The sequence below is a fragment of the Manacus vitellinus genome, unplaced genomic scaffold (assembly GCF_001715985.3).
Source record: "Manacus vitellinus isolate BGI_N305 unplaced genomic scaffold, ASM171598v3 scaffold_7_pilon, whole genome shotgun sequence".
NCBI lineage: Eukaryota > Metazoa > Chordata > Aves > Passeriformes > Pipridae > Manacus > Manacus vitellinus.
Window position 1 is genome coordinate 23,905,410 of NW_021940813.1, and position 16,288 is coordinate 23,921,697.

Consider the following 16,288-nt stretch of genomic DNA (forward strand, 5'->3'; position numbering starts at 1 on the left):
AATATAAACCTGCACATAAATCACAAAGGGCCAATACTAAAAGCTACACCAGTATCTCTTTGTACTGCACTGCCTTTGCCATCATTAGACAACCACCTTGTGTTAAACTGGGACCACAAGGAAGACTAGTAGATTAACAAACAACAGAAATGAAGGCTGAAAATTAAGAGCACAATCAACATTCTTGTGGGTGTAAGAAAGCTAACAACTCTCTACAGGTTTTACTGGTTACTAATTTTGTAGTATTTTTAAATGGTAGTAGATGGAGAATTACATGAGCACTGGGAACACTCTTCCTAAATAAGAGGATTTTGTCTCCAGCCAGATGTACTCCAGCCACAGTGCAAACTTTTGCACTGCTGGTTAATTTGACAGAAGACCAAAACTACTGATGAAGAAATACTTAGTTCAAAACATACCTGATTGTAAGCAAATGTTTTTAGCTATGATTAGTGTTATTTAAAAATTACCTAGAATTGGTTTCCTGCCCAATACACACTGCTTGCTCTCTCTTCTGGACATACTTTGTGCCAAATCTAGTGTAGACTCCTTTCATAGAAAACCTTGTCAGAAGTATTAAGTCAAATTGCTAGAAAAATATTTGCAGTTAGAATTAAACTTCAAAAGCAGTTCAATGACTTCTGGCAAAAAAAATACAAAAAAAAGTATGAAAAGGAGAAATAAACCTCTGAAGTTTTATACTGATGTCAGTGTTAATCAAAGACTGAAATACAGCAGATCTTTAAGCTTTAACTGCATTTTGAATTTTACAAATAAAGAGTTTCAGTAATTACAGTACAAATCAGAAATGGAAGACTAATTTGAATTTTTAGAAGTATTTTTAAAAAGTATAAGAACTTCTGAAGACTGATCTGTGGCAGACAAAAAATACATCCATACTCAGAAAAGAAATGTGGGTACTACAAGGATTGTATTGCAAATTAATACAAAACATAGCAGAAACAATAAAATACAGTAATTTTACAATAGGGATTACTATTGCCAGGCATTTTAAGAAATGCTTTTACTTACATTTGCAGAGACATTACAATCCAAAGTTGCACTAGAAATTTGTACAAAGCAGGATAAAATACTAAATGTCACTTAAATAAAGGAAATGATCATACAAACACTATGATATTCTGAAATGAAACCAACAAAATTTCTCATTCAATACATCTAGTTATGTTAAATCAAAATCTGGTTTTAATCATTAAAACTGTAATTATCTCAAAAGGTAATTTGGTAAGATACCTATCTGTTATTTATCAACCCTAAAATTTATACAGTTTTCTGAAGAGTCAAAGATAACTAAGACTCATACCTGTAAGGAAAGGCTGCTTACTCAAAGGATCCAATTTCATAGATTGCATGAGTTACTCAGAACAGTAGCATTATTTCACTTTGTTAAAAAGTATTGAAGAAAGCCACTTAGCATATTACACAATTTTTCATTTTCCTTTTAATGAATGAGAATCTCTTTTATCAATGAGAATCCACACAATACACAGTCAATTATACAATCCTGAGGTTCTGCTTAATTTATTTATAAAAATCAGTAAAAAAAAAGTCAAATTTCAAGTAACATAGACAGTTGTATAAATTAAACAGAATAATTATTAGATTGAAAGATAGTGCTAGTGACTTGTGCTTAGACTAGAGGCAAGAGAGTTACCCCTCAACAATCCCAAATTCAGCAGAATTGAATTGAGGTTTATAAAGAGGAAGGTGTGATCTGGATTTGTAGTCCTATGCAACTCTTGAATCATTTGGTGAAGAGCAAACAATTCAAACATCTTCTTATTGCTTCTGCAAAAGATTTGAAATAAAGTAACTGTCAATTGAAAATTGAGAGGTTTCATTTAAACATTAAAGATGCTATAGAAAATTAATTTTTAATGAAGAAAAATGTGCACTATATTGGGAGTTTCATATAATTCTTCTATGTTGCATACAGTATTTCTAAGCAGAAGGTTATCAATGTATTGTAAGCAAAATCTTGGCAAAAATTACCAAAAATTATCATTTTGGTACGTAGTGGTATGTAGATGTAGTATAATGAAAGCTCAAGGAAAGACTGTAACAGGGTTTTTCACTCATGTGAAATAAGATTCCAGAGACAATAAATAAAAAATTTAAAATAATTAGGATTTCTGAGCCAATTTTGCTTTTACTGTATTTCTAATGTCAGTTATGATTTATATTAGATTGTTTTATAGGAAACCTTTTTTTTCCCTAGAGTTCAATTTTATTCCTTATAAAAATGAAAATCTCAGTTCTGTCAACAGCTTTAAGTCTACTGTAAAAAACTACTCAGTTTAGATACTGACTTTCGTAAATGAAACAACTCAACATTAAGCAACGCACCAATGGAGATCAGCAGCATATTACCACTGATTTGATGACCTCTGTTACAATAAACCAATAACCAGTAAGCAATGGGAACATATTTTTAAAAGATTAACATTTCCAAAAGGGCTTAAACGGCTCAAAACTTCAAATTTCGTTTTTGAAGGAAATGAAAACTCATGACACTAGAATGCAAATCACAGATGCGACTAAATTTTCAAAGGAGATTACTACCAAGTATCCAAGTAAAACTGAACGTCAGAGAGTCCAAGTCCCCAAGTTTACTGATCTAACAATAACTAACAGAAGAATGGTAATAAAGAATTACTTTATTCTGGAGAGTTTTTGCAGTATAACACAGAGCTTTTCCAAAACTGGAACATCCAGCTTAGAACTTCGAAGCAATACAGAACAAGTCTGGAAGAAGGGTTCATTACTGCACGCTTCCAGGAAAGGTTGTAAGGAATCTGTAAAAGGAAATAATTTAAAAACTGTATCACAGAGTTCAGTGCAGGGAAAAGTACAACAGCTACTGAGAACCTTTAGAAGGTTTTAAATGCTTCATGTTGTGTAATTACCAGAAAAATAAAATAATTCAGTTTATGCTGCACATGTGATACAAAAGTCAGGTAAAACTAGAAACTGAAAAAATGCAAGTTCCTAAGAGTTCTGACACTACTGATCCTTGTACTAAAACAACATCTATTCCCTTGAGAACAACGGAAAACAGGAAACAGAACAATTTAAAACTCAAATAAAAATTCTTATATTGGACATGTTTATTCAATGCTCATTTATCATGATTCTTTCCTTTTGATGACATGAGTGGAACATTAAGCCACACAAAAAGACTCAGTGTCATGGTTTAGGAATGGTGCTCCCCAGCTTGGTGCTTCCACTGAGACTCTCCAAACTGTGCTCCCATTGAGATAAGAACAATTTAATGGAAACAGCAATGAGATAAGAAAAGTTAACAGCTACAGTATTAATAACAAAAGTGTACAGAAGAAAGAGAATGATTCGCATGCAAAAAATACTCACTGTGGAGCTCAACTCAACCCAATCACAGCCACGCCACCCCAACCGCTCCCTCTGGCTCGGAGCCAGCGTTACCCACTGCTCCTCCCAGTCAGAAGGAACCCCTCAGTCAGAAGGAACCCCTTCTCCCTTCCCCACCCCCACCCATGACCTCTGGGTCCTGGCCATGACCCCTCCTGGCTGCTACAAAAATTGACCTTGTCCTGACTGGAACCAGGACACTCAGAAAGAATATTTTAAGCTGCTGCAAATCACATGGACAGGGATAGCACATGTAAGAGATTGTGTGAGACCTGACAGCCTTTCATTATCGAAATATTGTTCCCGTACTCTGTTTCAAGACAGGCAACATAATAATTGAGAAGCAAAAGAAAGTGCTGGAGAACAATTAAATACCAACAAAGCTCCCTTAAAATAGTGGATGAGATTTTATATCACACTGTATAACATTTCCCTGTACCCTGTTTCCCAATATCTAATCACTTCAGAATAAGATTAAATCTGTTCCTTCGTTATCTCAGTCTTGGTTCTGATATTACAGGTTAATTTATAGCACAAACATGGACAATTTGTTTTTCCTTAAAATTAATAGTCCTTCATACAGCATAGGGTATTTGCATTAGTAGAATACAGATATGAAGAAAATACTTTCATGTTCACATAATGTTAAAATATTTAGTGTGTTCCACTTAAAAAGAAACTGCAATATGCAAATTATAGCATAAATCAATAAACAAGACATTAAAAAAATTCTCTGCACATACGCTGAATACTGTAACTTAAAAATAGGATGTCAAGATGCTTTTATCAGTACAAAAAGGACTGGATGCATGCTTTGGTCAAAATTTTCCTTCTCCTTGTCCAAGGACATACAACTTATTAAATATAACAAGTAGCCTTGGAGTGAATTCAAGGTTTTAATTTATTTCAGAAGTTTTACTGATACAACATCAGAAGAAATGCTACAGAAAAGTATTCGGAGCAGGGCTTAAAAAAGAAGTTGACTTGGCATTTAAAGTCAGCCTGAAAGCCCAAACAACTAATTTTCTCATAGCTGAGCATTTATACTGAATATTCAATAAGGATCCAGTAATTCCTATTCCAACAAATGACCAAGTGCCACCTCCTTGATATGGTGAACTCATGAAACGTGGGCTTTTGCTGCTTTATACCCTCAGATCAAGAGACTGAGAAACATCAAATGCCTTTAGCATAGATCAGGGAAACTATGGCCATGTGTAATCTTTCCCCTCTTTTCAATAGAGGTGGTTTTGGTAAACTGATTTAAAATGCTGGATTCAACAAAATAATAGGATGTGTGGATGGAAACCATACAGATGGAGGATATTAACAGAGTTTGGAAGCAAGAGGACAACCTTGCAGCAATAAAAAGCAAGATGACAACTGATGCATTATGAAGTTTGGAAAAGGCAGGCAGATGTTTCGTGGTTTCCATAGCTGAAGTTTCCTCTGTTCTCTACCCAAAGCAACAAAAAACCTTAATTATTCAAAGAGATATACATTACTGAGGCATAAATCATTATGAATTAATCTGGTTTTATGTTTACATCTACTCCCATGTTTCTTGCATTTTTTCTACATGTTCAATCCACCTATGTATACTGTTCTCTCACTTTTAGTACTTTTTCCAGTTACAATTTTCAGTCTCAAAATTGTAATAGCAATAAACATAAAACCTGAATAAAAGTAAAGAATAAAAATAAGCACTAATCAGTAAAAAATATACTGAAAAAAAAGATAAATCAAGACTCTATTTCTTGTTTCATTTTACCTTATGGTCTTCAAGGCATACCACTTTTAATATTTCCTTTACTATTTCTGTACTTTCGCTGTAGAAGGTATTATTTTTCAGAAACTGTCATATAAAAACCCTCACGGCTATCTGTCAATTACAGCAAACAGAAAATCCTTAGACGAGTTCACCATAAGTGCTACATTCAGTGACACATGACTGACAGACACTCAAGATTCAGTGCTCTTTACTGAGCTACTGCTCTCTATGACAGAACTTTGAGGTTATTAAGTATATACAGCAGTGTCTTAAACCTGGAAAAATAATTTAACCCAGGATTCACTTCTAGTATGATGGTGTAAATCCCTAGGGAGTCTAAGTTGTTAAAATCCATAAGAAGAGGTGAAAAAACCATGAATAGAAACAGCAAGTAAGTAAACCACAATGAACACAATCTACCACCTCAAAAGTACTTCCTGACAAAATATTTCTATCACTTAAGATTGTTTGAAGCAAAATTTCTATACAGATAGCAAAAAGAGATAACCTTCTCTAAAGCAAGAAAACTCTAGGACTACAAATTACATAGTCCATAACTTTATAGAAATTCTACAGAACTACAGTTTTATAGAAATTCTTCTAAAATTTGCTAAAGTTCCCACAAATGACAGCCTATTCCCAAGAAACAGAAATGGTCCTATCAACTTGCACTGCACCACTGCTGAAGTCTGTTTTAACAACAAAAACTTGAAACTAAGTATCTCTTACTTAGCAAAGATGCCTATCAGAAAGTAAGAAAAGTATAAGAAAACATGTGACAATATTGACATTCAAGAAGTAAATTGAGAAGGAGGGTTTATCTTCTTTCTACTGACTGTTAAAACAACAAATGGTTTTATAAAACTCTCATTTAACATGACTTCTGACTCTTTTGAACTCTGATTCATGAGATCTGAAGGTAACAAAGACTGCTTCGATGAACAAGGCAATCCTACAATTTATTCCTATAAATATCCTTAAATAGCCATAAAATGCTTTCAATTCCTTTTCTGCAGGGTAAACAAATACCATATTCTGCTGACCTGGACATTTCTTTGCTGCCTTGCTTTTACTGGTTCCTTAAGTATATTACATTAAAAAAAATTATATATATATATATATATACAAACACACACACACATATACATCCTCTAAGAATGGTTTTGACTGTGAAGTTTACAAATTAATGTAAAAGACAGCATTACTTTTAAGATAAGAGGATTTTTCCCATAAAACAGAAGGGCCAAAGTGGAAATAATTTCTAAAAGTTCATAAAGTTCAATCAAATGAAAGCAAACTGATAAAAGCAGATGTTTAAATGTACTTTCTGTAAACTGCTTGTATACTCACTTCAGGTAAGTTTTTGTAGAATATATTCTCAGTAATCAGAAAATGAACAAAATATATAATTTAAATGCAACTCTAGCTGATTACTAAAAGAATATAAGCTTCACCTTTTAAAATATTTTGGTGGCTTAGATCTGCATTGATTTTGTTTTTATTTCACTATTTTAGAAAAACTAAATTGGAATTCATCCTGGCAGGACTTTGTCACAATTTAAAATACCTACAAAAGTGTCCACTGGTATGCTTAAAAAAATTGCAGGATGTTATAGTTGCATTAACTTAGCTTGACTGGTAGACTGCAATGAACAATGAGCAATTTATCACTGTTGACAGAATTCATCTGAAATTTACCCTCAAAGTAATCAGTCACTCACAGCACAAAATCTCACCAGCTATAGTTATCCAGAAAATTGTTTCATACATAAAGCTATGACACTTCAGAAAATTAAAATGACAACTCTAAGTTCATGTTTTAAGAAATTAATGATTACAGTTTTGTAACACTTCTAATTGTGTGAGGATCTGCTGGGAGAAAGGGGACCACATGACAGCAAAGCAAGTGAACGATGGAGCACTGTCTACTAGTGTGGAAAAGTTAACTAACACAAAAGTTAACTATGCACCACAGTAGGAACACTTCAAAGGAAACAGCAATATCACTGGCTTATATCCAACTGTCTACAGCACAGTCACCTGTAAGATTTGAACCATTTGCTGAATTTACCATTTTCTCCTGTAATCAGTAGCCAGGACTGTTAAGTGTCGGTGCTTAAAGCTCAGTGTAGGTGCTCACATAGGTGACACTGAGTTAACAGAGCCCAAGCGACAACTTCAGCTGGTCACCCAGTATGTGTTGATCTCAGCATGATCTGAATTGCTCCTCAGTTTTCTAGGCTGTGAAGACGTTTACACAGACATGAGACAGGATGTATAAGAGACCAATATCATTCTCAAATGGCAACTGGAGGTTACATCCAGAAAAAAAATTGTAATAGAAAAGGTTAAAAAATTAGCAGCAATATTTATGCCACAAGAGATGCTTGGAATGAAAAGAAGCCTATAAAGAAAAGAAAAAAGGTCAGAAAAGAAAGCTATGCCTTGAAGGTCAAAAACTATAAAAAGAATACTATGAAAAGTCAAGTTAAGTCAGAAAAAGTTATGTTTCTTAAGAAAAAAAAAGTTTTCCCAGATATTTAAGTAAAAATAGAACAAAAAAGCGGTAGTGGGGTCATCTCACTAACCAGGTCCACTAAATATATGACTTGGGGCAGCACACCAATGTTTGAGGAACCGTGTGAGGTCCTCTGGTCTGGAGGTCTTCAAAATTGGGGCTTCTCATCAAAAAATAGTGACAAGATCAATAGTATATCTGAAGTGCATCTACATCAATGCATGCAGCGTGGGCAACATAGAGGAGGAGCTGGAAGCCATTGCACAGCAGGAAAACCATGACATAGTTGCCATCACGGAGACATACTGGATGACTCACACAACTGGAGTGCTGGATGGTTCAGAAGGGACAGGCAGGGAAGGAGAGGTGGTGGGGTAGCCCCATATGTTAGGGAGTGTTTTGACTGTCTAGATGATGATGGTGATGACAGGGTGGAGTGTCTGTGGTTAAGAATCAGAGGAAAGGCCAAGGCAGATATTCTGTTTGGAGTCTGTTATAGACCACCCAACCAGGATGAAAAAGCAGAGGAAACAGTCTATAAGAATCTGCGAGACATCTCATAATTGCTCATCGTTCTCATGGGAGACTTCAATTTACCAGATATCTGCTGGAAATACAATACAGCAGACAGGAAACAGTACAGGATGTTCCTGGATTGTGGAAGATAATAGCTTCCTGACACAGCTTGATGAAGGAGACAACCAGGGAAGATGTCCCATTGGACCTGCTGTTCATGAAAACAGAAGGACTCATGGGTGATGTGGTTGTTGGAGGCCATCTTAGGCACAGAGATGACAAAATGATAAGAGTTTTTGTTTCTTGGACAAGTAAGGAAGGGGGCCAGCAGAACTACTAACTGGGACTTCCAGAGGGGCAGACTTTCACCTTTTAGGAGACTGGTTGAGAGAGTCCCTTGAGAGGCAGTACTGAGAGGCAAAGGAGTCCAGCCAGGAAGGCTGGACATTCTTCAAGAAGGAAATTTTAAAGGCACACGACAGGCTGTCCCAACGTGCCAAAGGACAAGTTGGTAGGGAAGCAGACCAGCCTGGCTAAACAAAGAGGTTTGGCTGGAACTCAGGAAAAAAAAAAGAGTTTATGGTCTTTCGAAGAAGGGGCAGACACCTCAGGAGGACTACAAATTCTGAAGTTCTGCAGGGGTAAAACTAGAAGGGCCAAAGCCCAAATAGAATTTAGTCTGGCTATTGCTGTAATAGACAATAAAAATGTTTCTATGGATACATTAGTAACAAAAGGAGGGCTAAGGAATTTTTCCATCTTTTACTGGATGTGGGATGAAAACACAGTGACAAGGGATGAGGAAAAGGCTGAGCTGCCTTAATGCCTTTACTGTCTCATAGCAAGACCAGTTCTCTTCCACTTAGACACACACAAGTTTACGGGGTCAGAGGAGATCCACTCAAGGGTACTGAGGGAGCTGGGGTAAGTGCCCACCAAGCCACTTTCCTTCATTTACCAGCAGTCCTGGCTAAGTAGTGAGGTCCCGATTGACTAGAGGTTGGGAAATGTGACATCCATCTACAAGAAGGGCCAGAAGGAGGATCCAGGCTGACCTGCCTGACCGTGGTGCCAGGGAAGGTCATGGAGCAGATCATCTTGAGTGCCATCACACAGCAGGCCCAGCCAGCATGGATTTTAGAAAAGCAGGTCCAGCTTGACCAACCTGATCTCCATCTATGACAAAGTGCCCCACTTGGTGGATGAGGGAAAGACTGTGGATGTTGTTACCTGGACTTTAGTAAAGCCTTTGACACTGTTTCCCACAGCATTCTGCTGAAGAAACTGGCCACTTGTGGAGTGGATGTGGGCACTGTTTGATGTCTGGTAAAAAACAAGTCAGGAAGCAGCACTTCGTGAAGAGAGAACAGTCAATGCAATATATATGTTGGATTTGGACTAAAAAAATAGCAAACTGAACATATGTGCCCTTTTGTAATAAAGTAAAGATATTTTCAGGAGTTAAAGCAGACAAATAAAAAAGGAAATAAAATGTACTATAGGTTTATCTGTAAGTATGTGTATAGGAACTATAGGTATGTTGACAGAATAGTCACATACTTTTCTAGTAAAGAAATTCTACAGCAATTATAATTCATCTAGACTTCAATATCATTTGATAAAGCAACACATGTAATATTATACTGGAGAAGATGGGGGTTAGAAGAATGACTGGAAGGTCCTTCTAGGTCATATAGTGTAAGGAATTGGCTAAAAATGAACTGCAATTGTGCTTATTTGGTGTATTAGTTAATGACTATGGTGTGCAGATAGGAATAGTCTAATGAAATCCTATGCTGGAACTGCCAATTTAGAATGCAACAGGTATAAAATACATGGAAAACAGAATTATCTTACTTGCTAGAATAGCAGAAGCATAAAGATGATACATTAAGAAAAAACAAACATTTTTCTTGGAAAATCATTGATTAGAAACATCAGAGGATGAAAACTTTTGGTGTGCTGATTGAATTCAGTATGTCTATGAGCAATCAACATGGTCTAACCATTAGAGACTGATTCTAATGAGGCCTGAGAGAAAAAAACATTTTACAAATAATCTAGACAGCATTTCAAATCGAAGCTATAAACTATTATGGGTTACTTTGTTCAATAAAAGGCCTAATGAACTACCAGAATCACAAAAGGAATTGTAACTTCTCTTACAGAGAACATCTAAAGGAGTTTTATTCCAACACTTTTTCTGTCAGAGCTTGACTGCCTTGTTTCCCCTACTCCCATATCTTAGCTCCTGTAATAACTAGCTCAGAATGAAGCACAGTATTTCAAACACAATCTCAAATGCAAATAAGGAAGCCTTTACATAAACAAACATTACCTGGCATGACCTGTAATTCTGTTAACATCAGATTGCAAGTGAGCAGGTAAATAAAATCTGAACCTTGAGAATGCGCAGATGTTACACAAACTGCAAAATTTTTTACTATTAACTTCACAAAACAGCCCTTCTTTATGAAATTTGAATTATGACATTGCTCTAAAAACAGTTGGCTAAAAAGTACAGTACACATGTTTGCTAGTCAAATACAAAATACAATGTGTATAAAATATTTTTTCCTAATTAAATCATACGTAGTTTTAAATTAAACCATTTTATGGAAAGCGATAAAACTGTAAACTGTTTATTAATGAAATGCAAGTTTAGTAAATAAGAGCAAACAAGATCCTACTTGAATAAACTTTAGTGTTCTAAAGATTTCACAACTTAAATTAACTGGAAAAGGGATGTGTATATCCACATACTGACATAAACAACTCTTTTTTACATGAAATACTTTAAAAAACTTAGCATTCACATCTCCCTTCAAAATTGCATGCTGCTTATGAACTACAGCAGTGCCCTAAATGAACAGTGAAGGTTTACTTCTGAGGTGGCTACTTGGCTCTACATAACTTTATATTTGATGGCCCCTTCTATTTCTTACTTTGGAGTGAATGACGCAGAGGTCTAAAATTCAGAATGGCTAAGCATAACATGACTGTTACTAGAACAAGGAGAAAATAATGACAGACATAATTTGTTATTAGACAGAAGGCTTCTGATACTTCATACTAAATTAATTTCATGAAAATCAAAATATTTAAACTAAGCTTGCAATTAATTAACAAAAATATGTACAGAATTTTGGTGTACTTGCTTGCTTTCAACATATACAGGTTGGTCCTAACATTATCTAGGCTGCATTTAACAGAGTTAGAGATACTTATTGTGGTTAAAATCTTAAACCAAAACATCTATTAATCTAACATAATTATTCACTGTTTTTAGAAAAATGAATAAAAATTATAGGATAACAGAGGAAGGATTTCCTTTTAAATGGTTTGTATTTCAACGTTCATCTCACATAAGCTTAAATAATTTTTTTCGCTATAGTTTCAAACAATTCCTCAGGAGAATTGTCACATCTGCCTTTCACAAAGGTGAGGGGGAATCCTATCTTAGTTTGGTATTCACAAACTTGACAATTTTACCTTTCAGTGCTGCAGAATAAGCTCACTTGAAAAGTTACAATCCTGCAAAGTTACCAGCTACCAGTAAACATAATATGATGGAAAGAGTTAAATTTTAATCTGTTTAAGCATACAGGCATTTTTTACTCCATGCTTTACTACTGCTTGTAGTCTGTAAAGTCTCAAAATGCTAAGACTCAAGAGAAACCATAAAGGGGCAGGTTTGAGTTTCCTTGACAGATTCTGACCACTGACATTCTAGAAGTACCTGTAGAACAGTGCACAGTGCATCAGTTATGGAAGCATTCCAATACAAAGGAAAAGAGAGAGTGTCCACACAGGTAGTCCATGTAAAAAGATTCAGTTTACATGTAAATAAGCACAGCTTCTTACTATGGAGACAATCTTTTTATCTTCACTGGCTTGATTAACTTATGAGATGAATACATCTGGACACAGACTTGGTTATCCATGACCATAATATTTTCTTTAAAAAAAAATGAAATTAGAAGTAAGGCTCGGTGCATGTGTAAATACAGTCCACTTTTGAAGTTACTAAAAATCTTCAGTGATGTTAATATGGTTAAGAAATCACAGTTAAGCCCAACCACAATGTGCCTTAACTTACAGTAAACACATGACAGAATAATTCTGAGATGATTTTTTGAATATGCACTTATCTCAATTTGTGAATAAGTACACACTAATGCAAAATATACTCTCTGCAAAACAGAAATAGGCTTGAAGACAAAGAAAATGTAAGTTTTATTGAAAGCAAAGGCCAGCGGTTTTTAATGTCCAATGAGCAGGTAAGTTTTGATTTCATTGAATGAACTTAAGGTTGAGAAAGGGGAACTTATTAATCTACATGACAGAAGTCAGTTATCACTGCAGGAAAAATTTAAGACATATAATGTCTTTGTATAAAAGTGCAAAGGATGAAACTGAGGCAGGCAGCTCTCTGCTAACAGCAGATTTAAATCAAGCATGAATCAGACTACAATTAACAAGCTCACTACATCCTTTGAAACCCTTTTAATTGATTCACAAGTAAAAAAACCATAGTAAGCTGCTTGAGAAGGGAGAAGACAGGAAGAACAGTATTCGACAAGATTGTATATGACAAGTATTCAACTACAGGGTGATTTAATACTAATGATGTGATGTTCTTCAACACCTATAGAATAAATTTTCTTGATGAGTTCATGTTACTTATTACTAGATGGTTTCCAGAAAGTGTTTCATGTCTGACAGACAGGAACTCTCTTGAACAGTGTGTTGCACCCACTGTCCTAGAAACAAGATCTGCTAAGAAATTTGTAGTCTTAGGGAGGGAACTTTGGGGTATGAAGGTGCCCCAGAAGTCACTGGTTCATAGTATAACAATTTTAATGATTAAAAGTAACTATTACTTCAATTATTAAACATTAATTTTAATAGTAATTTAAATGAGAAATGGTAAGAGCTATGTTAAGCAATAAATACATTATATGCCACTTGACTAAACTGAAACATCAGCATGAAGCAGTTAATACATTTTGCTCCAAAGGCAGTCAGAGCACTGCATTTGTAGAAATCTATCATCAAGCACATTGGGAATTTATCAAGACATTAAATCTACTTTCTATTACAATGCTATCAGAGAAGATTTTGTTCTTAGTTCTATCTTCAGAAGGGTTCACAGCTTAGAGATGGGACTAAAAGCCAAACATGGTAGCTACAGTGTTGCTTTGGTTCTGTGTTCTCATGTATCTGCTATCAGAAAGTACACTTAGAAGACTGAACAGGTTGAAATGTACCAATTTATGTACCATTATGGACATTTTTAGACAAAAATATTAACAGAACGTAGTAAGAAAAGGGATAAAATAACTTTGTGGAGTTGATTTTCTACTGTCAGGTTCACAACAAGCTGTTAACTCTCACAACTGTGAAATTCAGAAGCAACCTAATCCACTGAAGACAGCTGACTAAACCAATCAGACTTCAACTTAGGCCACTGAGCTCATCTGAAGAAAAATAATTTCTCCATCACGCAAAGAACATGAAATACAACATAAATTATTTAACATTATATTGTTTATACTAACAATTATCCACAACTTCATTTCAGCTGCTTATTAAGTTCCTAGCATAGGCTAAATGAAGCAATTTGCTAACAGAATGCAAATGGTTATGTAAGGACTCAGTTGCAAAGTTTCTGTCCTCAAGTCCACTAACAGTAAAAGTAGTGAACAGAATTCACAGAAGTACTGGAATATGAAAAAATCCCAACACTATTAGAGCATGAAAGTAAACTGAAACTGAACTTCTCTTGACACAAAGTAAACTGTCTGAAATTACTGCATAATATCTTTAGCAGACTCTCACTCTTATGCCCTGAAGAGCTGGCCAAAACTAACCTCAACTTTTTTCACCCCTGACATTCAAAAGTCAGCCTTTGTTCCAGCTTTGAATGTTTTGTATATTAGAAGAAAAGTGATCAGTATAATATTTTACCTCTGCCTTAGGCTTTAACGTCTTTGTAAAAGAGGTGAGGCAAACAAGATTGGCACACACATATATATGTATATATTCTGTATCTCTGACACACTGCTTAAGTTTCAAAACCATTAATGATTGGGTGTTATTGGGTCTGGCTGAGACAGAGTTAATTTTCCCCACAGCAGCCCTCAAAGTGCTGTGCTTTGTATTGGTGGCTAGAAGGGTGCTGGTAACACACCAGTGCTTGGCTACTGCCAGGCAATGCTGGCACAGCATCAGCACTGTCTCTCCAACACTCTCCCTCACCAGTAGGCTGGGGTTGGGCAAGATCTTGGGAGGGGAGGGGATACAGCCAGGATAGCTGACTCAAACTGACTCCCATACCATATGATATCTGCTCAACAATAAAAGCTAAGAGTAAGGAGAAGAGGGAAGGGTGAATTGGAAGGGAAGGAGGCATTTGTTATTCATGACGTTGCCTTCCAGACCAACCTCTATGCATGCTGAAGTCTCACTTCCCAGGAAGTGGCTGGACACCACCTGCTGATGGGAAGCAGAGAATAAAATATTTTGATTTCCTTTGCTTCCATGTGTGGACTTTGCTTTTGCTTTATTAAACTGATTTTATCTTGACCCATGATTTTTTTTTTCCATCTTACTTTCTCCCCTGTCCTGCTGAGGAGGGGCATGATAGAACAGCTTGGTCAACCAAGGTCAACCCACCACACTGGGATAAAATGGTGAGATTATTTTTGGCTGGCACTACACTTCAGATTTATACAATGGCATGAAAAGTCACAGATGTCTGGGAAATACCAGTTCCAGTATACCAATAGCTGGAACGCTATCCAAGTTTTGATACCTAAACCATAATGCAGTCTGGTGACATGTATACAATTTGAGATTCCAGTTTGATAAATACATATAAGGTGAATCCATCCAAGAAATAATGTGACAGTATTGTATACTTGTGGTCTCTGGATGTTGTAGGTTATGGTGATGCAACTAAGTTTCAAGAAACACATACAAATTAGCTTCCCAAGGGTACCGAAAGTCTTAACTATTTCTTCACAGAATTCCTGTGGTGTTAAGACCACTGTGCTCCTATGGCCTAGCTGGACAGGTACACTGGCGTTATCTACTCTTGTACAGAAAAGATGTCAACTCAGACAAATTTTTCATGAAGCTGTGGACCTCAGGTGCATTTTTATTTACAGTTTTAAATGAGCTTCAAACTTGCTTTATGAGATTTACTAGACTGATATTATTTCTGTGGAATATGGTAAGATCTCTCTAACTGAGAATCAAAATGATTAAAGAGTAAACCCTGATCCTAGTACTGACCGAAAAAGTTCCAACCTGGAATCTGAAGTAAGAGATGAACCAAAAAGACCACCTTGACGGCTCATAGTTCATCTTGTGGCTCTAACGAGGAAAGGATGACAAATGATTTTACCATTAAGAATGCAAATGGATAGGCCTCTTGACACAAAGGGGGTCAAAATAAGTTGATACTCCCCTTTTGTCTTTGGAGTAGAAATGAAATGCCTAATCCCTAAGGTTACATTTTCCTCTTTCCTGTCATCTGAGTGAACATTCAGATGTTGCTCAGCAGTAACATCCTCCCTAATGTCTGAGTACTCAAGGATGACTCTTCTGGTGCCACATATGTGAATATAAACATGCACGTATACATACATATATAGAGAGACACACAGCTACCTACCATTTGCAAAGTGTATATGATCCATGCATGCATTCCACTCAAAGGAGCCAATCTTGTGTTTTCAATGTTCAAAAATGGTGCCTTTTTTTTGGGAAAGGCATGATGCGAAAAGTAATGCAAGAGTAAAAACTCAGTGAAACTATCTGTGATATTTGCTGCTCATACTTTTTTGCTCTCATTAGACATGGGGATTCCAAGTGAGGTTTCCAAAAAGAAAGTCTGTCACTAGAAGTTGTATAGGGCTCATTTAGTGTAGTAACCTATGAGCTCTCCTTTGTACTTCACACAACTGAGTTGTGCAGTGCAAAGAACATCATCTGCTTCTTCCTTCAGACTGGAACACAGAAGCTCACTGAAACCAGGGGAGCTCCAAATTCTCAATGAGCAAAGTTTC

At 35.9% G+C, this 16,288-nt stretch overlaps 1 protein-coding gene across 1 annotated transcript in view; it reads right to left on the bottom strand.

Annotated features, from left to right (window-relative positions):
- Positions 1 to 1,636: 1,636 nt before the first annotated feature.
- CCDC138 (coiled-coil domain containing 138) overlaps positions 1,637 to 16,288 on the bottom strand; it is a 34,667-nt gene continuing 20,015 nt past the window's right edge. The window contains exons 13-14 of the mRNA XM_018084009.1: positions 2,678 to 2,816; positions 1,637 to 1,809 (exon numbers count right to left, since the gene is read on the bottom strand). Coding sequence (XP_017939498.1) covers positions 1,638 to 1,809; positions 2,678 to 2,816 — 311 coding nt within the window. The 3' untranslated portion in view covers position 1,637. The remainder of the gene's footprint in view (positions 1,810 to 2,677; positions 2,817 to 16,288) is intronic.